At 36.3% G+C, this 26,429-nt stretch overlaps 3 protein-coding genes and 2 long non-coding RNA genes across 12 annotated transcripts in view; 3 read left to right on the plus strand and 2 right to left on the minus strand.

Moving 5' to 3' along the window:
* LOC145214381 (uncharacterized) overlaps window positions 1-26,429 on the plus strand; it is a 47,459-nt gene that overhangs the window by 15,838 nt on the left and 5,192 nt on the right. The gene's annotated exons all lie outside the window — the stretch shown is intronic.
* On the plus strand, window positions 5,519-9,799 carry LOC145214379 (uncharacterized). 8 transcript variants are annotated; one of them, XR_013857039.1, is made up of 8 exons: window positions 5,521-5,881; window positions 6,037-6,169; window positions 6,381-6,512; window positions 7,016-7,483; window positions 7,618-7,816; window positions 8,534-8,669; window positions 8,839-8,911; window positions 9,281-9,799. It is a non-coding gene; the product is annotated as an uncharacterized LOC145214379 (long non-coding RNA). The 8 variants fall into 8 exon arrangements; XR_013857036.1 differs by having other exon boundaries at window positions 5,522-5,881; window positions 8,839-9,057; XR_013857034.1 differs by lacking the exon at window positions 9,281-9,799 and having other exon boundaries at window positions 5,523-5,881; window positions 7,016-7,187; window positions 7,347-7,483; window positions 8,839-9,256.
* LOC145214376 (uncharacterized) lies at window positions 10,385-14,762 on the minus strand. Its single transcript, XM_080082890.1, has 7 exons — window positions 14,506-14,762; window positions 14,283-14,432; window positions 13,813-13,962; window positions 13,583-13,683; window positions 13,320-13,511; window positions 12,766-12,998; window positions 10,385-11,311 (listed from the first exon to the last, which is right to left on the minus strand). The coding sequence occupies exons 1-7, from the start codon at window positions 14,647-14,649 to the stop codon at window positions 11,250-11,252; spliced, it is 1,032 nt and encodes a 343-aa protein (XP_079939016.1). The 5' UTR covers window positions 14,650-14,762; the 3' UTR covers window positions 10,385-11,249.
* Window positions 14,818-20,637, minus strand: LOC145214373 (uncharacterized). The gene is made up of 9 exons (XM_080082885.1): window positions 20,562-20,637; window positions 20,269-20,347; window positions 20,065-20,175; window positions 19,872-19,964; window positions 19,655-19,726; window positions 19,342-19,416; window positions 18,600-18,689; window positions 18,186-18,224; window positions 14,818-17,108 (listed from the first exon to the last, which is right to left on the minus strand). Exons 1-9 carry the CDS (start codon window positions 20,577-20,579, stop codon window positions 16,285-16,287), a joined length of 1,401 nt encoding a protein of 466 aa, XP_079939011.1. The 5' UTR covers window positions 20,580-20,637; the 3' UTR covers window positions 14,818-16,284.
* Window positions 22,058-24,722, plus strand: LOC145215376 (uncharacterized). Its single transcript, XM_080084072.1, has 3 exons — window positions 22,058-22,163; window positions 22,425-22,622; window positions 22,777-24,722. The coding sequence occupies exons 1-3, from the start codon at window positions 22,058-22,060 to the stop codon at window positions 24,537-24,539; spliced, it is 2,067 nt and encodes a 688-aa protein (XP_079940198.1). The 3' UTR covers window positions 24,540-24,722.

Here is a 26,429-nt window from a genome sequence, read left to right on the forward strand (position 1 = left end):
TGTTGCTTAACTGTTTGTCCTAATTCATATTATTATGCTTTGTTCATCGGGTTGTGTGGCAAAGGTCAACACGGCAGTACAGTTCTATCTTTGACATGATATAGATTGAGTGCATTAGACCAATTTTCTCTGGTGTATCGTTTTTTTTTTCAACGTTGTTAAAAGTAATATGGTCCTGGCCTCTGTGTTCTGTGTGTCTTTTTTTGACAGCGCGACTAAACTGACGCCACTCTCGTATTAAGTCCTATTTTCAAGCAAAGAAAAATGCTTTTCGTGCTTTGTTTTCCTACCGTCATGTACAAAATTTTCATATAATTGTTTTCTTAAATCAAATTCATTTTCAGCATACTCTCTACTTTTTTCCTGAATCACATATACACACTCTTTTCGTTTTATTTTAATTACATTCGCTTACTGCAACCATTTTTTCTTTACATGTCGTTTTGTTGTAGTTCGTAGCTTTTGTTTTACGTACTTAAACATTGTGCTTCTTTTTTGTTCATTTCATACAATTTCGGGTCACGCAAGTTTTTTTTATATTCCTTGTGAATCTGTGTGTACAAACGTGTGCGTGCGTGTGTATGTGTAAATTTTGGTGTAAGAAGGAGTAGCTGACACGGTGACCACAGAGTCTTTCGCTACCCCGCACATTTCTCTTTTTCATTTTTTTTTTCGTTTTTCGGATATTTCGTACTAAATAAAGTTACTTACTTACTTACTTACCAAAAAACCTTTAAAGTAAACTTATTAGCCCTGAAGGTTGCACAACAGCAACGGGCCATTAATGGGTTTGTTATGGTTGAAGAATAATTGTATGCATATTATTATGTCCGAAAAATGGTAGTAACACAACTAAAGTTGTAAATTATCACAGTTTTACTTACTTCGTTTGTTGAAGCCATTGTAAAAGTAATTGCATGAAATGCTACTGAGTATTTTATCTACTTATTGCGCTATTGCTTTGCTGCAAACAACAAGAAACAGATTTTAATAAATCTTTAGGCTAATTTTCTTCTGCACAAAGTTCTGCCTGATAAGCTGTTCGTGTCGCCGACATTTGTTTGGCACCACTGGTGGAATATAACTTTTTTAAGTTACTCAATAAACCTTAAATTCTCACAGAACAACCGATTTTTGCTGGACAACATGACGTCGTAACATGAGACATCGTGGATTGTAACTGATTGTTCAAATAAAACTAACGCGGACAAATGAGCAGTTTATGGCTGTTGAGTCGAACTAACAACAGTGATCAGGAGAATAAATAGTCACGCAATTCGTCGTCAAACAACTAAAATGGGCGTGTAACTGACGTTATAATTTTTTTATTTCGTTTCAATATGTTAACGAAGGGATTGGGTAAAAAAACGTTGAACGTCGTTGTTACAAAACAGTGTGTCAACAGGTTTTGTCACAGGGGAAAGAACGTTTTGCCAAATATTGACGTTCTCGCACTTGACTGGCAGCAGAAGGTTGTAGCGATATTCTCAGAAACTACATTTCAACATTTTCCGCATTTTACTGTCACTGATTCCCAACTTGGCTACGTGTAAATGTTTCAAACATTTTTACAAAACAGCAAACTATATTTCATAACTTAAAGCAAGATTACCTTTTCCGCTTTCAAGTGGTAAACAGAAAATACGCCAATTCTGTCTAGTGCCGGTAGACTATACGTTTCCATCAATCGCAATTGGGAAACAAAACCGGCAGAATATTTTCAGTAGAAGGCAGAAAAATCCTCTTTCCATTACGTGCTGTCGCCCATTCAAACCAAACCTACCTCGCAAGTGACAAACGTATATTGGAACTTTGTCTAGTGTCAAAACCCCAAATTCGCTACAGAAACCGTCAGCGCATGTTAACACCAGTGCTTTAGATGGGTACCGGCCTTGTATTGTTGTTGTAACAGATTTTAGAACGAATGTTGTAAATGACTTTTATTTAGTGTGGGGTAGAAGTTGTGTATTGTGGTTAGCAAGAGGAGCTGTTCGCGTTTCACCGATAAAATGGACAAACTGCGCATCGCCTAGTTGCAATTGGTCTGTTATTATGAGGCAGTGGCAGTGTCTGGCAAACTGTGGTCGGCAACCGCCGGGCCGCGAGAAGTTCGTTACAGGGCCATACAGTTTTTAGGTTAAATGATTTGAAACATTTTCTCCGTGCATCCCGAGGATGATAAACTAATATAAGTATTGTTAACTAGCTCAAATTGCATTTCTTATCTTTTCCAAGGATATAACAACACAATTGGACCAATCACTAACAAAAGGTTTCCCTCACACTTGTGATGTTCGTACATCTATCTGTTAACAGTTGTTTAAAATATCATCACAGTAAGAAACTTCTGACCTAAACCGCCTGCAGACAAAACTATCTCTTGTATAAACTGGAAATTTTTTTATCCTTTGTTACTGCAGACATGACTTCACAAACTGACTCACAACGAATGACTCCACCAAGCGCCCGGGCTGATACGAGGGGTGTCTTTTAACGACAGTGGGGACTTTCAATGTGCCCAACCCTTTGCGGTATACACCACAAAACTGCTTATGCGTATTATGTTTTACTCTCACTACTACTTTATATTTTTATGTTTTCCGTTGTTTGTTGCAACGCGAAGCCAGTTTTAACCAACGCTTAATACGTACTCGGTTAAATAAAGATACACATCACCAACCACCACAAACACACGGTCCTCGCCGATGCCACCAGATAAAGTTTATGAGAGCAAACAGTTTGTGTACTTTCGTGATTGTCGCGCAGGCAGTTCTGGTAAAAAAGTCACGTGGCAAAGTTTGGGTAAATAAAGGCATTTTTTCTCCACAAGTCATTAGAGTTTTGAAATATGAGCAAATACTTTTACCACAGTTAATATAGTTGTTAAAAACATTTTCTAATTTAAAAAAGGTAAATTTTCCTTTTAAAGATAAAGTTTTAATGTGATGGAGTTTACAATATCACATTTTTGTCATGTTTTTTTTACAGTTTTCCACCAAAGATCTACTCGACTTGAAACATTTCGGTTCTGTTTCTGTCCCAGTTGTAAGGATCGAGTGTAACGATCTTTATCGAACAGCATGTTAGTTTTGTTTGCTAAACGCTTCACAATTACTGCAAACAAAGTTCTTGCAAATATGTTCGTATAATTAAAAAAAATCTTACAAATTCAAAGTTATTTGGTCGTGTTGTGAACAGCAGAAATATTTTCTGAACTTTGTAGCATTTTCCGCTTATCCAAAGTGCAGCGTCATTATTTGACGTTTACTTCATGTGCAGTGTTGTGATTGGTTATTTGATTTGCACAATAAGGGCGCTTCACAGGTAACGCCCAGGTAATGACCACTTAATCACAAGCAACCAAACGGCATCAAACGCCAAGTCACGTTACAGCGTTTAAAACTTCAAACTGCTGCACGAAAGAAATAGAAGAAAAACAACCACATTAAAGATGATAGTTAGTTTGGCCCGGATGGAATTGACGTGAATTGTTTGATTAACGATTCTACTCAAACGCAAGAATATTTATCCACCAGACGATGCTCAAGAGCTAGAATCTCCGCTGAAGTTTGCTTTGGACGGTCGTAATCGTCTGCAGCAATTCGCTTTGCCATCGCATGTTCGTATGTCCGCTAGATGTCAGGTGTGAATCGGTGTGAATCGGTGCATTCGTCAGTCTGTTTTTATTGGGGTTAATCTATTTTGCACCTCAACAATATATCTTTATGCATCGATACTTTGTACAAAAACTTCAGTACATCTTACAAGTTAGTTTTATTTGTTTAAAAATCACATAATGTGTGTTTTGGCTCTGTTAAAAGTGTTTTTGCTACAATAAGTTTATTGAGAATGGCGTGACGCGTAATGCAGGCAGCGGTCAGGGCTTATTGTAGATGTTCCTGGTTTGGTCTAACTGCCCGGCGACAACCACATCCGAAAACGCGATGGTTTTGTAATTGATCAGTTTACATTGTGAAATATACGGAAGGTGATGTGATGTTCAAGTGTGCGTAAAAATGTTTTCAAGTTTCTATCGGTGATGCCGTAACTGTCTTAGTTTCTGTGATGTTCTCATCTCTTTATGCCCCAATCACCTTATTACTTTGCCTTCCAGTTAATCCAGACCTGACTTGTCATTCCTGCAGTTGACTGATAAAAGACAAGTGAACACCCGACACAACACAACATTTTTTCAAAATCAAATATCCTGAAACACGAGTTTTATAGCAAATATGTAACATATTATGGGGCACAGTATATTACCATCAAACTTGTCTATGACGGGAAGAGTTGTGGGCGGTTCCTGTTGTAAATTATCGAGCTGTGATTTGATATTGTTGTGTACACGACTGATGCGAAAACAAATCGTGTACATTTCAATCACTGGACTCTATTGTACTGAATTAATTTTGAAACTGGATACAAAAATGGTACGTAACGGTACAGAAACACTACACTAGTGCCACAGAATGGGGAAATGTCTGCAAAAACCTCGCGGTTGAAAATACGCCAATGTGAGAATATGTACATAAATATGACAGAATTTTAAAAGACGCAGCAGCCGCACCCTTAAAACTACGTTTACAAATAACACGTGACAAAGAAGTCGGAAATCTTGTTGGAGAAGCAAGCGGAGCGTACGGCAATGCGACTGAGTGTGACAACATGGGTGGATAACAGCCGGTTATAAAATGGAGGTAGATAAACAACGACCACCAAAAAGAAACCCTGCCTAACATCGTGAGAGGTTTAATGACATTAATGAAACTCGTCTTGTGACTATTGATTCCATATTGCTCTTATTTGCTGTTCATGACTGCATGGTAATGTGAGTTGGATGTGATAGAGTAAAGTTCTACAATATAACATGCTACACTAATCCTTTGATTAAATGCTTAACAATTTAACACGAATCTCGATCAGGTTTTTTTCATGTCTGTATATGGCTCAGGAGCGATTCTAAAATTGTCGCTTTCTTTTGTCTTTTACGCCATCAAGTGACAACTCTTGCGAAAACTGGTGGCGCGATTTCTGGACTTATGAGCGTCTCTCGTGGCTGCGGGAGGTTTAAAGAAGTGGGACAGCCGTACACGGTCAAAATCAATGGTAACCTTCATACTTTTACTTGTATAAATACCGTATTGGTGATAACTTGAACGTGAAGTTAAAATAAATTTGTTTTTACTCTTTGACACACTTTACTTGAAAATTTGCCTCACAATTACCACAACTAAATCAAAATTCTAACCCTTTCCAACCTTGCCAAAACATGAACATTCGACAACATAATTTTCATTTTCATCTATACAAACACTTTACAATTTGGTAGAGCTACTAACACTGAGTTTCACCTTTGGCTCGACCTGGGAACTTCTGGTAGGTGGCGCAAAAGAGTATAGGCGTTTATGGTGCTGTTACAGCAATTTGGGTTTGTGGTAAGAATAATTGCTGAGTCAGCACCGCAAACGCCTATGCTCTTTTGCGCCACCTACCAGAAGTTCCCAGGTCGAGCCAAAGGTGAAACTCAGTGTTAGTAGCTCTACCTTACAATTTAGTTTATCACGACTTTTTACGTGTCTTTATCGTTTCCCTCATCCAATCTTTGTCAAGTTTGAGAAATATTTGTAGCGAAGAAGGCAAAAATAATTTGTGTGGTTTCACTGAAATTGTCAAAAAGTAGGGAAAAGAATTTCAAAATTTTGAGCAATTTATTTGTTTACAAACAATCGGAAATTAATCAACACTGAATTTTTCAAACCATCCCACAAAATCAAGACAAATACTAAATCCCATGATTGAATGTATAATTTACGGTGTCACTGTGATGTCACAGACAAAATGCATGCAATGTGCGTGACTGTGCACTGTGTTGCAAATTAAGGTAAGTTTTTCGTATTTCCGGCTTCCACCCGCTTTGTATTTATAGTACTTTCTGGATGTTTCAGTTAGTACGGGAATGAATTACGAAATGTAAATTGTGGAACAAAATATATGTATTGTATTGTTTGTTTACAATATTATTTAATTCTTTTCAAGGGAAGAAATAAGTTGAAGTTGATCTAAAATGGAGAAGCCACAATTTATGAATACAACCAGCTGAAGGAGGAAGCTGCAAAAATGATTTAAATCGATCAATACAGCAATTTTGACACTTTGTTGTGAAACAAAAGTAAGTTGTGATGGATGCCTATGTATTGTTATACTGTATATTAATACATGGATTTGTAAACAATAACGATGCAAACAAGGCAATAATTTTCATTATAGAGTTAGCTTATTGTACTTTACACCAAAAAAGTGAAAATATTCCCTTGATACTTGAAAATGTCAAGTTGTTGGTTTTCAATGTTTTTTCATCAAATTTATTTTGCTTGATACAGTGACATGATCCACCAACAGCAAACACAAAATTGAATTAGATGAAGCTTTATTTAAATGGGAAAAGTTTTTATTGAAATAAGTGAGAAAATTTCCATGTGCAAGAAGAGTGAAAAGCAGATGATTTAAACCAGGTTTGTGTGGATCGTTCTTACAAACAAATGATATATTATTATGCGTCCCCTTCCTAAGGTTACATATTGTTTTTGTCTGTTTTTTTATGTCTGACACTGGTTTGTTCCACATGTTTGGTCAAGAAAGATTTACACACATGTCAGTTAAGTTTAATCCTCCGGAAGTTTGACTTAGAATGACCCAGCGGTTCACCCACAGCCCCCCAAAATGTGAATTTTTATAAATTTTATCTTTACTAACTAGTACATGATCCAGGAGTTTTACACTGTATTGGTTGGTGCACTGTAAAGTGTTCTACAGTATTTTTTAACTTTTAGTTTAGTTTGTCCCTTTTCACCCCTTATCTCCAAAAATACAAGCCCTACTCTGCTAGAGTTTTAAATGGTTGTTTGTAGTGGGTTCCAAAATTTCATTTTTACCTCAAAAAGGACAAACGGTTATCTATACAGTCCTTATCTTTACATAAAGTAAATGTGTGTTAAATGTTGACTATACATTACAGCTATTCTGTAGCACAGAAGTCCCAAGGACACTCGCGGTTCCATGCAGAGCAGGAGGTCTCAGCTGTTTTTGCCTGCAATGCTGCCTGTTTTATTATGTTAGCAAGCACTTTTTTAGTTTAAGCGAAGGTTTTATACCTTAGACGTGATTAAACTCGATAACTGCTACTTCAGGTAAATATATGACAGGGTAAAAGTTGGTAATTAATGTAACTGTAAAAAAAGTAGATGTCCCTGTAAGCCGCGATGAACGAAGAGTTACTGAAGGTCAACTTGTAGGTATTGCAAAACATAGTTTAAAATGTCACAATGTAGCTTTTTTATTTTTGACAGATGAACTCGAGAAACAATACTGGAGTAATTTTAAGTTCGGCAAAGCACTTTTGTTCAACACTTAGGACTGTGTACTATTGAAAAAGTGACAAAAGTTAATTGCAAATTTGACTGCTGCACACCATAGGCTACTAAAGGTCAATGGTAAACATTTTGTAATGTAAAGTTAAATGAACAACAGTTTGTTACTGATACCGTTGCTGCAAAATTGCTCCATGACTTTTAGTATCTGTAGTGGGTTTTTAGGAAAACTTTTACTGTTTTGAAACAGGCCATGGACGAAATATCACAATGAAATGAAATAATAATGGAAAAAGAGAGGAACATGAAGAAACCTTTTCAAGTTTTGATTGATCCTTTGTATTGGATTTCCTTAAGAATGAAAATGTAATTGCACCTTCTTCGTACGATAACCAATTCATAGAAACATGTGTGTGGGAACCTGTTCGTTTGCTTGCAAAAACAATCAGGTGTGTACGTCAGGGTTTGACAAACTTTTATGCGATGCATTCCAATTTACTTGTTCTTTCCATGTGTTGATGACCTCACACGCCAACTTTTTTTTAAATAATAGTGGTTGTGCCAGCAGATATCAGTAATAAAGAGAAAGCAGAGTGTTTTGTGCATGAAAGGCTGTATTTTAAGACAATGGCACGATTAAAACCTATGAACAAGCAATGTAACATGTTAAATTGTTACTGCAATATAAACACGCAATTCAGTTGGCGTGCCATGAAAAACCAGCTTGCGTGCCAACATTGGCATACATGCCAGGGGTTGCCGACCCCTGGTGTAGGTCAATTGGTGTGTATAGTAGATCAATTGGTGGGTATAGCAAATAAGTTAAATATGACATGTAACATATAAAATGGGAATTATATAGGAAAGCCACCTTTTGTAATTTTATCTTCCAGAAATATTATTAACACAGTAACATTACAAACATGTACCTTTCTAAGCTGCCAATGCTTTTTATTATTTTATAAACACTTGCAAGATTACAAAGTTTTTACTTAGTTAAACAATTTTTAAATATTACAATGCTAATGTTAGTGACAAAAACTTTCATAAACTAATCACAAATGATTTTATCAACTGTTCTTTTGCATGTCACTTGTTTGCTTTGTTTTAACTGAGATTGTTGCAGGACTGGAACCAAGATTTTACTTTCAAATTTACTTTTGTAGAGTTCACGGAGAATTTGGTGATAAATGTGATTATATCCGAGCTTCTGACAATTATCGAGAGTTGCAGTTTACTTGTGGAAACTTGTTGGTTTGAAAATGTACAGATGGTTGAGTTTGGTCGGTGCAGCTTTGCAAGGTTTGTTGTTTTCTTTTTGAAATTTGTGCCATGATGAACTTATTTTCCATTTTTGCACCAAAACTATTTTACTGTGTCAAACGCATTTTTTGTAAATTTGTGCAATATTTTTAATATTTGTTAAATCTACAACTTTTTACTGCATTATGACTATTTTTTCTTTTTTTAGATTTCAGTTTGTGACAAGTATCCTGAATAGTTTGTGAAAAACAAGGAATTTTGAAATTTCATCAACATTTTCAGTGGGTTATATTTCTCCATATAGTAGCAAAAGTTGCTCGGTTCTGCTCAAAAGATGTTCATTGTCTAGAGATCGCTTAGCAATTGTTGAAACTTCTTCGGCCATGATGTCACGCATTTCGTGTTGAAGCAATATGCATATCCTCCTGTACAATAAGTTTTATTCGAGTTTGACTGTTAATATGTTGTTTCTCTTTGGTGGTTGTAAAATATTTAACATTGTTCTCTATGCATAACAGCTGTTGTTGTTTTTATATCAGTCCCAATGGGAAATATGTTGTAAATTCAGTAAAGTCTTTGTCTAACTTTTGTAAAGCTACACAATATACTAGTTTTTCGTTAATGAACTTGTAATGTCGCAAACATTTTAGACACTGGAGTGAGCCAGAGAGCCTGAAACATTACAATGCTGTCTGTGGAAGTTGCTTTGGGTCACTGGAGTTTAATGTGCTGGATGTAAAAGCAGAAAAACAAATTGATTCCTTACTCCCTGAAAACCTTTTTTGCCTCTTTTCACTGAACTTTAATTTGGTATTGCACTATACCAGGGGTACACAACCTTGTCGCAGAAACAAGCAAGGATATTGTCACTTACTTACGCTGCCGGCTAATTTGGTATGCAGTGATTCTAGGACAGGCCCCCAGGGTGCACAACCTGCGGCCGAATAGACGGTTTTGTGCGGCCGTGAACATGTTTATTAAAATATATGCACTGGCGGCCATGACGTAAAACACTCTTTTGCTAAACATTTTGACTTTCAAACTGCTTTAAATAGATTTTGTAAGACTGTAAAGAATATTACCAGCCTAGTAACCCTGTGCGCCACACTTTATATACGCCTATTGTGTGCAAACAATGCGAATAAACACTTACCTCTTGCGTCACAATATAGATTATGATGTCATAAATAGCTCAATTGGTGGATCAAGTTTCAAATTATCCTGTTTTTTGGACGCCATTAGATGGTTTATGTGTGTGGGACTAGCCCCATTTTCACATAATTAACTTAAAAACAAGCAGATAATTGGCGGCCGTCCGTGGAATAAGGATCTGCGATGCGGCCATCGCACCGAAAAGGTTGTGCACCCCTGGTCTCGGAACTCGTTTGGCGCGACCTGTGCCTGTAGTGAACAGGGTAAATGTTTTTGATTGAATCATGAGTTATCACCTTCCCACACGAAAACCGAAACTGTGTTTGGCACAGTTAACCAGCGGTTAATCTCACGCTTAGCTTCGTTTGATAACTCTAACAACGATCCCTGGCTGGGGCAACTGAGCCACTTGTCTGAGTGCCTTTCACGTTAGGATCTTAATGCAAGATCAATCTAGGCGCCTTAGAACGTGCTATAATTGTGGCGGTTCTCCTGCGAATTATGTCTTAAAAAAGGGATTTTTGCATTGCACTGATAAAAACGCAGAGAGCGTTTCTTTTCTTTCTCTGTATTTTTGAATAAACCTTTTTGATGGCAAAGGATTAAAACCAGCTTTCTAATCAAATATTGGAGAAGTAGAAGGACGAAAAAGTCGAAACTAAATTATTTGTAGTGACGCAAAATCGTAGTTTAAGTGAACCATTTTCGCTTTAAGTTATAGAATTTGTTTCATGGCAAATTTGCATATGTTTGAAGTTAAAGTGCCCAAACCGAGCTGCTATGCTTTTCCACAGGTACGACGAGCTGGTCCTACTTAAAATTGTCCAGGAAGCGATATCACATAATGGTGAAATTAAGTTCAACGAATGAACAAACACTATTTGTTGTACAGAACATTCTAGAATAGCAAGACGACTCAAAACTTTTTATACATCGAACGAAATGGAAATGGTATATCTTTGAAAACATATTATGACAAGTTAAACACATTTCCCGTCGTTGTATGAAGTGAACGCTCTTGCACACGAAAATACAAACGTTAATATGAACGTTATGCACAATAATATGATAGCTGGTACATTCGCCATAAGCTAAAGTTCCAATTGGCCAACAAACTTTTATCAAAAACGATTTATGTCGCCTCAGCTATTCACGTAAACAAAAACCATTTGTCGTCAGTTTCTGTAACGATGCCAATAGGCGAAATATAGCCTATATTTTTTCTATGGCAGTTTATCAACTGATTCTGTTTCTTTGGAAACCTGTTTCCACATTTAGAGTTGTATTTGGATAAAAACCGTGATTGACGATAAGGTGCTCAATCAACGGTTTCCTGGGTTATTAGAAGAGAGTTGTCTTACATAAGTCGGTTGGAGAGAAGAAATGGGGAAAACGTTGAACTCTGTGAGACAGGTGATAAAGTATTTCATTTTTTGCATCAAATATCCTGGGTGAAAGACTTCTCTTCTAAAAATGCAACACCCCGCCTCGCGCATCAATGTTTGCAACTTGGTTCGGAGCAGGTGGAGCTAGAAAACAAAAGTTGGGTGTAATTGGAGGAAAAGTGGGAATACAACGGAATTTTTCCAGCCTAAACTAGATGTCCAAGCCATTCGTTATGTTGTAGGCTACATCAACTCAACAAGCTTAAAGCAGATCGGACAGAATTAACATCAAGGCATCGAAAAAATATAGCTGTGAGCAAGATGATTTCAAAGTGGCCAAACAAAACCTTTAATTTTTTTGTGTCTTTAAGCAATATAAGTTTTACACTAAAACGATACACTATTGGTAACAGTATTATACCGATAAGCTGCAGACAGTGCACGCTGTTTCAACCCCAAGGTCACGACCAGAGTGAAGCTAGACAGCAATCGCTATTGCGCTAAAACTAAAAAAGATATCAACCCAAACAATATTCAATGTGCGCTGGCCCTAAACTTAATCGCTACTCCATGAAATTTACAAATGTTGTTCTCTACATTCATACCTTTAAAATGAGCCATCACTGTTTTCGTGCTGACTCCCTGTTGCTAAATGCTCGAGTGATGGCTCATTTTAAAGGTATGATTGTAGAGAACAACATTTGTAAATTTCATGGAGTAGCGATTAAGTTTAGGGCCAGCGCACATTGAATACTGTTTGGGTTGATTTCGGACATTATTTATGAATTATCAATCGCAAATTTGGTACAGTTAACCTGTTGCTAGAAGCTCGAGTGATGGCTCATTTTAAAGGTATGAATGTAGTTAACAACAGTTGTAAATTTCATGGAGTAGCGATGAGATTTAGGGCCAGAGCTGATTGAATATTGTTTGGATGGAATTATTTCGGTTTTGGGATGTCGGTTATGAATATTCGATAGCGTTTTAGTGCCGCGTGCCTGTTGCTAGAAGCTCGGGTAATGGCTCATTTAAAAGATATGGGTGTAAAGAATAACATTTGTAAATTTCAATGAACTGCGTTAAATTTTAGGGCCAGCGCACATTGGATATTGTTGGGGGTGAATATGGCATATTATTATTAATAATTCGACTTGACTCCCCGTTGCTAGATCATTGTGTTTGGGCTTATTTTGAAGCATACGCTTAGAAAAAGGCTTTGCAAGACATTTTATGAAGTACCCCTAGCGTTATGACGTTCATATCGATGAATATTATTTTCAACATACGCGTATTAATAACTGAAAATTAATTTTTTCGAAAGTTTGTGCGCTGAAACGCTCTAAAGGCGTAGAATATTGTGTCAAAATTTCAGTACTGTATCTTTTTTAGTTTTAGCGCAATAGCAATAGCTCACTGGCTTCACACAGGTAAGGTCACGCCAGTGCAGCTAATGACAAGGTATAGGCCGTACAGGCTCTAGTTTGTTGGGATTAAAAGAAGATATTATATAGCTTTTCGTAAAACTTTCCTATATTGATTTTATCATGGTTAACTGACCATGCTTAGAATCTTGAAATAAAGCCAATTTTTTTACTCACTTAAATGACGTTTCTCCAAGAAAACAGACTTGACGATATCCGGTTGATTTGAATTGATAAAACTGATTTCCAGTTTCACCTCCTTGCTTCTGTCTTTCCAGTTTTCGTTTTCCGGTCTTGTCAGGCGAAACTGCCATGAATCTCTGATGCCCTCCAGTGTAGCAATATGTTCCACAGGGTTTGTTATCGTGTTTTCAGCACTTACATTGATTTCGACATCTTGTCTTTGATTTCTGCATTAAGAAAATTTACAAGGCAAATGATTAACGACGTTGGTTCATTTTAGTTCAATTTTATTTCAGGTTCATTTTAGTTCAATTTATCAGAGTTAAACCAATATTCTTCATACTCTGATAAAACAGTAAAAGTTATTACTAGATGGCGACACATGCAACGAGCAATGCACGTGCAAGGCTTATTCGGGGTTTAATATTATTAACATCATCGGGGTAGTTTTATATTTCACTACAACAACCGAACTTTCGCCAAACTACATAATCCAGGCCAATGTAAAATACTTTCAACGCAGTGTAGTGTTTGTCTCAATTACTAACCTCAGCGAAATAATTTTGTCGTAAACCCAGTTGAGGGGCTTCACATCTTTCGCTGACTCAATGTTGTCACAAATAAAAACTGTTGCGACAATTTCGGATACGATCTCTTCCTCGTAAGAAGGAACTGCCAAGATGAATGCCGTCTCTTTCATCAAACCAACAAACTTTCCAACAGTGCAGATCACATCATAACTTTAAACAAAATGTTTCAATTAGTAATGTAAACATCCATGTATTGTAGTAACCAGTGTGTAATGCCATACATGCTAAAGTGTTCGGTTTGGAAGGTGAACGATCGCGTTGTTTGGTCCATCAAGCATTGTGTCAAAACTTCCCAGGCGGAATTGTTTGTTTTGTAGCGAATCTGTATCAAAAAGGATGAAAACCTGAATTGTTCCATAACTTGAATTATAATTATTGTATAAGTTGTTGAATATAGGTAAAGTGTTTACACATGACATAAATTATTTACTGACTAACGCACTTCACTTACTCTGACAGAAACAGGAGATTCTTCGAAATTCCGGTAACAGGTAGGGAGTGTGATTTCTATGGGTTTCCTAAACTTTAAACCTTCTGGTTCACATTTCAACATCGGAGTGAGTCGGCGGACAAAGTCGTCTTCTCTGTCGGCTGATAAAATCTGTAAAAATAAAAGCAATTGTTTTCTTGCTTTTTTACTTCAGCAACGAAGTTGTGAAAGTAAATGTAATTTAACATCTGTCCATGGAAATCAATGCATTGCAATAATGTATAGATAAACTGATAACTTTTCCAAAACCAAAAATACATATCAGTCACGTGTGTGAATTCGTATCAGTTTGAACCACTTTTTTGGACATAAACTTTTCAACAAGTCCACGTTTGTAAGTAAAAGTAGTGAAAACAAAAGTGTGTCCCTCTTTTGTAAAATAAAACGTAGGATTTTACAAATACTTTTCATAAAGAAGTTTCAAACAACACCTTTGGGTTATTGTATCCATAATATGAAGTGATTATGATTATAACTTCGTCATGACAGGCATCATTCGGAATTGTAACTTGACAACCACCCGCTGTTAACGTTCCTCCTTTTGAACTGATGATTTGTGAATCAGTGTGAACAAAATCTTTCTGTTTGCGAACGTGTAAAAAAGATTGAAATAGTTTTACCAGTTTGCATAAGGTATTAGTATACACAACTGACTTGTTCAGGTTCCACTTTTAGGTGGGTTAATGAGGTAGAGAGCTGGTCTTTTTTCTGTGGATGTTGAGATACTGCCGCAGGAAAATGCACATTATGCCATTCACTGAAGTGGAAAGTATCGTCAGATTGAGATGGTATGGACATATTGTGGCCAATGAACGGGGCAGATTTGAATTGTCCGACATTTTCCTGTTTTAACAAACATGGACAATGAAATTAGAAAGTAGGTCAGCGGAATAAAAAGCTTAACCCTTTTTTGCCATTCATATTTGATTTTGTTTTGACTACGGTCTAATTTGAAAAATAATACATGTCGCTTTTTACCTATATTTTAGCCGTTTTTTCTTCATTAAACTTACGATGGTCTGTTTTAAATTTACATCGATTTTTTAAACGCATTTAATAAAATTGGGAATATTTTTTATTTTCTAATAGAAATGGCCCCAATGTCTTTAGGGTTAGTGGATAACCATAAGTGTGGGCATGTTTTAAATCAGTGAACAAAATCTTTTTATTTTTTACTAGTGCACATGAAGCATTAAGGTACCTGCAGCTAACAAGGCCCATTAAAAAACTATTGCGTATAACTGAAAAACCATTCAACCGTTCCAGGCCAAATTCGGCAAGATTGTTGCAGAGGTTGATATTAAACATCCATTAGATTTTGAGGACGTTTGCATGTTTTGTTTTTGTAGGATAACAGTTTTAAAAAAATTAAAACTTGGGCCTTAATACAAACCTATGCTGTTAATAAAGCCCAACATTTTCATGTTTTTAAAAAGAGTCTAGAAACCAATCAGACTCATTTATACTTTGCTTCGGTCAAATAAAAGTTTAAACAAGCAACGTTATTGACTCATATTACACATATACTGTTAACTAAGACATATAACTGTTAATCTGAAGGTACTAAAAAAAGAATAAACGACCCCTTGACATTTGATAACCAAAAATACTAAATGAAAGATTACTTCCACAAACATCTTATTCGGACTTTTTATCTCCCTAAGAAAGCATAAAAGCAAATTTTGTGCATATCAGTCGCCTTTAGTATAAAAGACACTTGAGAAAATAACAAATTATCGTTGGGCCTTATTGCAAGCAATGGCTGACAAACAAAACCGTAATAAAATTTATTTCAAGTAATTCTTTTTTCCAGATCGGATAATGCTCCAATTAAACTAAAATGACCCCATTACTAATATATCTTAATAAGTTTTCATTTCGACAACACAACCTTTTCATTTTTGTTACCAATTTTAACAAAAAATAATAAAAAGTTGAAAATAAACCCTTCTTAATTTGGATTGGTTATGATAACAATTACATATAACTTGCAGGTCCAAAACTTTGTAAATCATTTTAAGTAAATACATATTTTAAAATTACATCAAAACGGAAGCATTTTTTCTGGCACATAAAAAAATATTAGCAGTGGGCCTTATTACCTTCCGGGCCTATATACCTTCAGGTACCTTAGTATGCAAAACTGCCTTTTTCAGGATCCGTTTCAGAAAAATGGAAAAAAAGTGGTAAAAAGGCCTATCAACTTTTATTACAAAATTAATCAGAGAATACTGTTACTTGCAAGGCATTAATTTGGTTTTAATTTTCGATGAGGCTATTTATCTATCTATGATATCTATAGTTTTTAGCAGCTAGTTATATTGATTACAATAGTACGTTCAAAATTTTACAGCTTATTTAGATAACTATATTTGTCGAACTTTGTTATTTCCTCGTAAAGATGATCCAGGTGTCTTTAGGGTTAGTGGCAGCCTACGAAAAAGCGTGGCATGTTTTATCGCTGCAAGTTATACGCACGTTTGCCTTTGGATCTTCGTTGTGATGTCTGGAAAGATTTCCTTTGTTTATTTTCAAACCCATCTCACTAACTGCAATAAATTCTCCTCGTTGTTCGTCAGTTAAATCTTCTGCTGTTTTGTAAACATCGATTGCTTTTGTGTAATATTCGAATGCTTCTTTGAATCGTGAAGTTTCCTCGCAAATACCCCCAAGATTGTTCAACAAGCCACCGTAGATCTGATACTTTGAACTTTTATTCCCCAACTTTGTTTCCATAAGTTCAAGTCCAAGTTTTATTGTTGTTTTCCTCGATGCCAAATCCCTGATGTAAAGTTGACTCAGTTCAATGTAATGCAAACACACAACCTCCTTTTCACATCGTATTTCTTCGTTTATTTGAAGGTCACGGATTTGCTGAATCATGTCACGCATTAGTGGGATCACGTGATCGCGCACGATTTTTCTGTTTCTTGAAAATAAATCAGAATGTTCCATCAAAAGTTCGATAGTTTGTTTAATTTCCCACGCACAATCCGCTACACTACTCGCAACAGCGGAGTCGGGATTTTTCTTCATAAAGAAATCTGCGGCAATGCTGGCAAACAAAATGGCTTCCAAATACTTGCCGTCATTTCGATTTTTTGTGGCTTCGGCTTTTAAGTCTTCTGCAGTGACCACTAGTTGACTTTCAAATAACTTTGAAAGTTGTTGTTTTGTCGTTTTTGCTTCGTCATACTTGTTTGTTTTCAACAACTCAACATATACTCGAACGCATTCACTAAATTCGTCACTTTTATCTAAATAAAAAAAGAAAAGTTTTGACAAAAAAAATCTGATTTTGACATTGCTTCAAGTACATTTAAATAAACTTTTTTCACAAGAATGGTGGCCTAACTTTACATTTGCATTATTTTTGTACTACATATTCTTTATACACCAATTTCAATACTTAAAGGAGATCTACATTTGTTACTTAATTGTTAATGAATCCCCATCTTAACGTTGCATTTAACAACACGATGTTGCAAGCAGAAACTTAATGGGTCCCAATACGTACAAATTGGTAAGTGTTATAGTAGAATGTGACCACTTTTGTGTGCTTTGAAAACAAGAAATGCATTCCACAAATTCAGCCAAAGCTCTGGAATTTCACTTATTTAAAAAAAAGTTAAAATAGAGGAAAAAATGAATAAAAATGCATCAATTTTTTATTGTGGGCTTTCTACATTGATACCCCTGTCAGAAAAACTAAATAGCATTACAAACACTATCTGAGTCGAGACTGATGGTACATTCTTAACTGTATTTCGCAATGTGCCGCTGTGGACCTACAATAACCTACAGCTCCGCTGTAGCCAAGTGGGTAGTCATCTAACCTCGACCTTGTAGCGCGGTCAGGAATACTTAAAATTAATTTGCAATGCATTAAACAACAAAGTTTAAAACTCCAGGGTCAGTACTTTAGTACGATTATCTAGCCTTTTTGAAAATTCTACGTTTTTGGAGCCTGTGGCCACTTGCCAGGGTGGCGATTTTGTTGCCTGATCCGTTGGACAACAAATTACTTGTTTTAAATTGTGCCTGCACGCTTTTAGGCAGGTTGTCACAAGACCATGCATGGTTCATTTTGCATGTACGAGTCTTTGCAAGCAGGTAATGTACAGAAAAATCAGACTAGTTTTTAGATTACTTTGAGTTTTTACCAACCGATTTGTAAATCGTTTTGTAAAGCGATTGGTCAAGAACTAGAAGGAAATTAAAAAAATATCTTTTTGACCAAACGGTGAAGCAAATCAGCATCGGACAAAAACAACAAGTCCTTTTCACGTAAGCCGTAAGAGAACCCATCAAAGGAGAACACCAACAACGTTTACCTATTTCAGTTGAAGGTGCACTTCTCGTTTCATAGATACCTAAACACACGATAGTTTATTTTGTAAAAAGTAACAGACATTAGTCAACCAACCTCATGTTTTTATTATTGAGTAAGCACAGTAAAAGGTGACATTTACTATGTTACCACTTCACATGCAACATGGTCCAATTTAGGATCGGTATACAATATATTACATTTTTTATGAGTTTGTACATATCTCAGTAAGTGGAGAATACAATGCTTAAAATGGGTTATATTGAAAATTAATTAGTTTTAACTTCCACTCTTGTGTGAAATAGTTGCTCATATTTGTTTGCCCATCAAAAGACGTCTATTAATTTTATTTATCAGTGCACAAAATAAAAACGTAATATTTAAATAAATATTACGTGTTTGTTTGTAATTGGTTTACCTGCAGGTTGCTGTAGTGATGTGCTACTGGAATGGGCGATTCCCTCTCGTGGTGTGGTGGGGCGTTTCTCATCACCGTGTCTGATTGGATCTAAGTAACGATATAATGTAAACAAAAATGAATAAAACAGACATTTCCTAAGTGACTCTTTCAAAGGAGATTTGCTAAAGACCAACAACGTAACTGCTAAAATTACGAAGGCAACTTAAAGACAACTTCATAACAAAACAAATCATAACAAACAATTTATAATCGCACTACGCAAGACGTGTAAGTTGACTTGTAGTAGCCTCTTGCAATTCAATAACAGTGATATATTTCAAATCTTTTTAGATGCGTTTTTTTGTTTCGTTTTTTTTTTAATTTTAGCAATCGGGTGACGTCAAACTGCTTCTGGCCATCTCCCAAAGCGCTTAAACACGGGTGTATAATTATCCAATACCACGTGTGCAGTACCAGATGACAGGTCGGGTAGCTGATCAGAGGCGCAAAAATCTTGACACGAAAACGGACATGCATTAATGGTGGCACGTGGTTCGCATCAACTAAACCATGATATACGGTTGCCATGGCACCCTCCAAAAACAAAATGGCGACTTGCAAAGCATTGCACTTCAGATGCCAGCGGTCGCCAACGGCAGTTTTGTCAAAAAATGTTGCTGCCCTCAATGAGTGGTGTGACGTAAATCAAGTCATGAAATGGGACCACTTAATTAGAAATTCACAAAAATCAACAACTTACTGACATCACCGGCATTCTGGTAAAAAATGCTTTTATAGTAGACGTTTCCAGCTGATTGGTTCTTGACAGAAGGCCCTGCATAACAAACATAGGTACAAAGTCAACCTTGATCTACGAAAGGTTCAGAACCACTGATCTAATGTACCGAATGGCGCATTTTTACAGTAATGACGAGATGCCATCAAACAATTATTTGCAAAACATTTGTTTATATTCATAAATTATTTTTGTGCGCTGAACAAAACGCATTACTTCATTAAATGCAATCAAAAATTATATAAAAAAAAACTAGAAACATCGCAAACTGATTTACCTGCAGGTTTCTGTGGTGATGTGCTGGAATGGGGAATTTCTTTGGTCAGGGTTCTTGCAGGTCTTGTTTGATCTAAACACAACGAAAAACTTCAAAAACGTTTTTGTTCAACTTCGGAAACTTTTCACACCAAGGTGCTGCGATCTGCTACTGGTGGGAATTTCCCCGGGTTGAGAAGGAGGTAATACTTGCTCTTGAGCGCCCCCTGTTGGTTTACCTGCAGTTTGCTGTGGTGATTTGCTGGAATTGGAACTTTCCTCTGTAGATTCGGTGGAGCGTTGGACTCCGGTACTTGCAGTACAACCGGAATCTAAACAAAAAGGTGACCTTAGAATGCGCTTAAAACATGTTTGTGTTTATATTCCACTAGTTGGCGCAAACACAGTCGATTAGGTTTCAATTTCTTATACCCGGGTGCTGAGTTTGGTGGGTTTCTATTGAAACTTCCACAGTTGATGTTTTCGGTTGTGTGATTTCTATGGATGTATTGGCCTCCTTACTCTCTGTTCCTTCGATGAAGTCTAAAAATTTAACACAAGATTATCGGTCACAATGCAACTATCAACATTTTGTGGATATCTATACAGGTTCAAACAGGTCTATGTATCTCATACCCGGCTGCTGTAACCTGCTACTGATTTCACTTTGCTGAGAAGGAACAGTCTGCATGTCACCACTGTCCAAATCCTGTAACTTCAAAGAAACAAAACAAATTATAATTCTCTCTTGTTTTCAATTGCAAACAGCCATTCATAAATACTTGTTAACCCTGAAGGTTCTTGATAAACAGCAACAAACCCATATGTGAGTATGTTATATGTGAATGATAATTCTTTGCATTTTATTACAATGTTCGCAAAATAGTAGTAACACAACAAATCTGGTAAACTGTCACAGTTTTACTTACTTCGTTTGTTGAAGCCATTGTAAAAGTAATTACATGAAATGCTGCTAAATATTTTCTCTACTTTTTTGCGCTATTGCTTTGCTGCAAACAACAAAAAACAGGTGTTAATAAATCTTGAAGAAAATTTCTACTTACACAACGCTCTGCCTGACAAACTAATGTTCGTGTTGCCGAGTAAAAGGGCTGCGGTGCCAGCCATAAAGCAAATATTAACTTTCCACCAAACTGGCAGCGAAGGTGCAACAAATAATCCAACTTTTTTACGAATGTTAAACAATTATTCGCAGCCAAAACTTTTGTACATTTTTTCGGAATTGCTGCGCCATGTTGGAATGTTATTTTTAAAGTTACTCAATGAACCTTAAAATTTCCACAGAACGACATTTTTTTGCTGGACAATATGACGTCGTTATATGAGATATCGTGGATTGTAACTAATTGATCAAACAAATCAGCAGTTCAAGACTGTTGCGTCAAAAAATCAACAGAGATTTGGAAATTTTAAATCCGCAATTCAACGTCAACAACTGAGGAGGCGTGTAACATCGTTTCAAATTGTTTATTTCGTCTAAATATGTTAACGAAGGAATTGGGTAAAATCTTAAGTTAAACGTTATTAATACAAAACGTTACTTAGTAATGTGTGCAAACAGGTTTGTCTCAAGAGAAAGAACGTTTTGACAAATATTGACTTTCTAGCACTTGACTGGCAGCAGACCGTTGCTACCTTAAATTCATCAATGGCATTTCCACGTTTAACCCATTTAATGGCACTGTTTTGAAACTTGGCAACGTGGAAAATGTTTCAAACATTTTTACCAAACAGTAAAGTGAATGTTATAACCTAAAGCAAGATTACCTTTTCCGCCATTTTTTGCAAATGGGAAACAATGCGACAAAACTATCATGGGCGCCGGCAGGCAATTTTGCAACAGGGGGCGAAAAGAGCAATCGCTCCTCTTGCCATTACGCCCATTTAAATCAAACTAACCTCGCAAGTGACATACGTATATTGGAACTTTGTTTAGTGTTTAAACTTAAATTCGCGACAGATGCTATTAGCGCATGTTAACACCAGTGCTAGACAACCTGTTATGGTTCCGCCAACTATTCTGCCGTCGTTTGGTAAAACCTAGTAAGCGACATATTTTTCAAAATGCGTTTTGTTAGTGGAATGTGTACCGCATGTTGGTTAGTTTTCTGTGTTAAAATTTGGATTTTAAAAGATGTCTAGTTATCGACATATTTACAGTTAAAAAAACCTAGTAAGTGAAACACAACGCTAAACGTATTTGGAAAAACCTAGTGTTGGTGTTTGACCAATCATGACGGTCGAGTTCGTCACGTGACAATTTTTTTCTCACAGCCTCGTGTTGTCGCGTGGTGTACTCAGCTGGTGGCATTCTGTTTTAGTTTTGGTTGCTGTTAAGTAAAAACGGTAGATAGTTAGTTTGTTTAGCTGTAATTATACCATCCAGATTCAGTGTTTGTTTGGTATGGCTACCACACGTGGAAAACTAATCTTGGCCCTTTCAAAGAAAAAAACAAAGAAGGAAGAAGCTCCAGTTTCCAGGAATTTTGAAAAAGATACTTGTTTGCCAGGTTAGACTTCTAAAGACATTAGGATAGCAATTTAGTTGAGTTTAGAAACACGTTGGCAATGTCCAAGATTATAAAACAGTTAGAAATGTTATAGTTCATGATGGTAGAACATGTCAATTTTAGCATCATCATTTAGAAAAAACAACAACACAATAATTTGGCTCCAGTTTTAAACTCTTATAAAATTATGATACTAGTTTTTGTGTTAGAATTAAAACTTCAGGTATAAATCATAACGTGAGTAATGTTTGTCATTTGCAGTCTTATCTGACATAGCTGTTGAGCATCATTCAAACTCATCAACTGAAAGTGATTCAGAATTATGTCAGCTCCAAGACGAAAGTTCTTGGTCAGGTGGAACTGTGCCACTAGACCAAGATTTAGATAGTTTAACCACAGAAAGTCCAGATATTAGAATTTCATCTTGGCTTGAAAATTCACATGCTCAACCTATTACAGGTATTTTCTTCCTTGCAATTTGCACAATGTTAAATTTATTTTGTTAAAAGTTAATGATGATTTTTTACAGATAAATGTTTATTACCAGATAAAGATAATTATTTAAGTTTGCTTATCTAAATCTATTCCAATGTTTTTAATATCATGTGATAAGTTCTTGTGTCTAAACATAAATGCAAAGTCGATAAATTGTGTGTGTTTTTAGGTGAATGTGATAATGTTCCAGGAGATGAAAACACTTGTGTTCCCAAGCGTCGCCGTTCACAACATGAACGTTCACAATTTAACATTAGGAAATATAAGTTACTTTCACCTTGCAAAGGTTCTTGTGCAAAAAAGTGTTCCACTCTATTTGATGATGTCAGAAGGGAGGCGATTCGACAGGAATTTTGGTCGCGGGACTTTGCAGGAAGAAGGGAATTCATGAAGGGTACTATTCATAAAACTGCAATTAGGCGAAAGCGAAAGGGCGAAGCAAAGAAATCCTGCAATTTGTTGTATCAACTGCCTGGTTGCTCTGGTGCTAAGCTCACAGTATGCAAAGTGTTTTACATGGCAACCTTGGGGATGAAAACTGATGGCTTTATAACTGAATATACTAAATGGTGCAGATCCGACCCATTATCTTCTCCTGAAGAAAAGAGAGGGAAATTTAGTAAAAGTGACAAAAGTGAAGAAGATAAAATTAAGCGACATATATACTCCTTCAACCCCCAGGTTTCACACTACAACATAAATCATGCTCCAAACAGAAAGTATTTAGATCCACAACTTTCCATTAGGTACATGTGGAAAGAGTATCTCGCTTGTCCTGACACATCCCATGTATCGTATTCTGTTTACCAAAAGATCTTTCATTCGCTAAACATTGGATTTAGTCGACCATCTCAGGATGAATGTGACACATGTAGTTTTTATGATGCACATGTGCATGAAACAAATATTGATGAGACCCAGTGTGACTTGTGTACCTCTGCTAAACAACATCTGGAAAATGCTAAACTTGCTAGAGATCACTACTCAAATGATAGAGACAACCCGTCATCTGCCGGACACATTGTTATGGCTGCTGACATGCAAAAAATTATTATGTTACCTAAAATGAGCCTTAAATCACAATTTTTTGTCAGTAGATTAACAGTATTCAATGAAACTTTCTGCGATTTAAAAGGCCATAATGATATCTGTATACTGTGGCATGAAGCTGTAACAGGACGCTGTGCATCAGATGTGGCATCAGCCTTTTACAAGATAACTTGTCTTCTGTCTAGTTTTACCTCATTTACATTTTGGTCTGACAACTGCTGTGCTCAAAACAAGAATTGGACTTTAATAAGTGCCATGTGGTTAGCTGTCAATAAAGAAGGTGGACCAGACATGGTGGAAATCAAGTATCTTGAGAAAGGTCATACTTTCATGCGACCTGACTCTGTTCATGGCCTTATTGGTGCAAAGATGAAAAAAATGGATTTACATGATTGGAATGACTTTGAATGTTTGGTTCACAATTCTGCCAAGCAAGTGCGTCCTGTTTCGTTGTCCCACACTGACATGTTTACTTTTTCTGACTTACATCAAAAATCTTATCCATCTCTTCCAAAGCTTGGGCAACTGAAAGTAATTCAGCTGCGCCGTGGATCAAGAAAGCTTTTTTTCAAATACAAGCATGGATCTGATTTTCAAGAAACACAGTTTTTGCCCAAAAAAATTCAACAGGCTAATGTGGATGAGATATTTCCTTCTTGTCTTTGTACACCCCGAGGTATAAACAAACACAAGAAAACTCAAATCACCAAGCAGTTGTTACCACATATGTCCCCAAGAAAAGCTCGATTTTGGTCTACTATGCCTGTATGTGATGATCCTGATCTCTGTCTTGGCAGAGATCCCAATGAAATTAAAAGTAATTTAAACTAAACATATGATTATGGGTCCCCTTGTTTTAAGGGAACATATATTGTTTTTTTCCAGATTTTTAACTGTCTTTTGATAATTTGTTCCACCACTTGGTCATGAAAAAGTGCTTTAAACATATTCAGATTTACACACATCTTCGTTAGTATAGTAGTTAACAGCTATATATAATTACTGAAGTACATAATCCAGGAGTTTCATACTTTGTTGGTTGGTGCATTGTAGATGATTTTGTATCTTTTAGTTAGATTAACCCCTTACCTTAACGCCAAAGTATTTGTTTTTAGGTTACCAGTCCTTAGGGTAAGAAATAAATCCCTATAATGTGCTGAAATTTTAAACAGTTGTTTATAGGGTGTTACTTGTTTGTTATTTACAATTTTAGCCTGATTCGCATAGTTCTCACAGGAAATAAACTAGACATCCCTGATAGCTGCGATAAATGGTTATTAAACGGTCATTGTCAAGTTTGGTTTTTATTGGTCCTCAGCACTAGCTACTATTGCTAATAAAATGTTTTCAGACAGAACATTTCAGTCTTCAGTATTCTTAAAACAGCTTGGAAAATGGTGACTTAAATTTAATAACAAAGTTTATGAAAAAAAAATAAAAGCTTTTGTTTGATTTGTGAGGAAGGTAAACCAAAAAAATCTATGTATTGTTCTGGGCTAGGGATGGTTTCTGGGCTGACCTGAGCGTTAAGTTTGCATATTCATGCCCTGCTAACATATGTAACTAGTGTTCCAACGGGTGTCTATGAACAAAACCGAATAGTTTTTTTAAATATACTCTGATGGTGGAAAAACGCGTACTTATGGGCAGTGTTTTTCGGTCCCCCACATTTCTCCAGCGGTTTCCCAAAATTCCAAAATGGCTATTTTTTGGTATTTAAATGAAACACTTGCGGTCTCTTAAAACTACTTGGCGGTCACCCAAACCAAACCTTAAATAAAACCTGCTTATGGGCATGTACAGCTTAATATAACACCGCCGGTGACGTAAGAGGCCTTGTAGAGCTGAAACAGGGATTTTTTGTGACGTCATAATGCACCAAGCGTGCTCGGCCAAGCAACGAGCATTAAAATGAGATGCTCGGAGCCAGATAAAACAGAACACTTGCAGTTTCGGCACATCCCTATTCTGAGCCTAGACTTTTCCAAATTTTTTTTTAGTTGGTTTTGCATTTCTTATCAGGTAAAACCTAGTATATCGTTTTTTCATGGATAATAAACAAACTAACAATATGTCGTGAACCGTAGGTATGCCAAAAATTTTTTACTGCAACATGTTTGTGAAAAACACCAAACAAGTTAGCAATAATTTCTTTTTTGGATGCTAACCAACGCCAAACGCGTTTTGTGCTTTTTCTCGAAAACTTGAAAAATACACTTACTAGGTTTTACCAAAAGACGGCAGTATTAATACAAGAAAGAAACAAATTGAGGTTTGCATTGCTTTAACGCAGTGGTTCTCAAACTTTTTTGACCGCGACCCAAATCTGGGCCGTATGAACATCTCACGACACAAGCCTCAAACATCAAAAGTGTATTAACGAGACGGACTACAATTTCGAGCCCATCCTTAAACGCTAATTGTTACATCTCCCGTTAAGTTGCCCGGATGCAAGATTAACTTGTCCTGTTATTTCCCGTGCTATGACGTTACAATCGCCATGTGCGTAACAGTAAAATTGGAAGGCTATTGTCCGTATGTTGTAATGATTGGTTCATTTTGACCCATGTTTGGGTCGCGACCCATACTTTGAGAACCACTGCTTTAACGAGATATTTGTGTTTGTTTAGATGGGTATACTGGCCTTGCAGTTGTCTGAATGTTGTAATTTCATTAGGTGCGGGGTAAAAATAGTGCATTATGGTTAGCAAGAGGTAAGCT

Source organism: Phallusia mammillata, chromosome 2, assembly GCF_965637545.1.
Source record: "Phallusia mammillata chromosome 2, kaPhaMamm4.hap1.1, whole genome shotgun sequence".
NCBI lineage: Eukaryota > Metazoa > Chordata > Ascidiacea > Phlebobranchia > Ascidiidae > Phallusia > Phallusia mammillata.

What these genes read in the sequence shown, in the direction of transcription:
- LOC145214376 (XM_080082890.1), bottom strand. Translation starts at nt 14,649, where the DNA reads ATGTCCATACCATCTCAATCTGACGATACTTTCCACTTCAGTGAATGG. An exon ending in AATCTCCTGTTTCTGTCAGA is followed by an intron (nt 13,684 to 13,812) that starts GTAAGTGAAGTG and finishes TTTTTGATACAG; the next exon opens with ATTCGCTACAAAACAAACAA. An exon ending in CTTGGAGAAACGTCATTTAA is followed by an intron (nt 11,312 to 12,765) that starts GTGAGTAAAAAA and finishes TTTGTTTTCTAG; the next exon opens with CTCCACCTGCTCCGAACCAA.
- LOC145214373 (XM_080082885.1), bottom strand. An exon ending in TAGCAGGTTACAGCAGCCGG is followed by an intron (nt 20,176 to 20,268) that starts GTATGAGATACA and finishes TTAAATTTTTAG; the next exon opens with ACTTCATCGAAGGAACAGAG. An exon ending in CCAGAATGCCGGTGATGTCA is followed by an intron (nt 18,690 to 19,341) that starts GTAAGTTGTTGA and finishes ATCGTTACTTAG; the next exon opens with ATCCAATCAGACACGGTGAT.
- LOC145215376 (XM_080084072.1), top strand. Translation starts at nt 22,058, where the DNA reads ATGGCTACCACACGTGGAAAACTAATCTTGGCCCTTTCAAAGAAAAAA. An exon ending in AAAAGATACTTGTTTGCCAG is followed by an intron (nt 22,164 to 22,424) that starts GTTAGACTTCTA and finishes TGTCATTTGCAG; the next exon opens with TCTTATCTGACATAGCTGTT. An exon ending in ACATGCTCAACCTATTACAG is followed by an intron (nt 22,623 to 22,776) that starts GTATTTTCTTCC and finishes TCATGTGATAAG; the next exon opens with TTCTTGTGTCTAAACATAAA.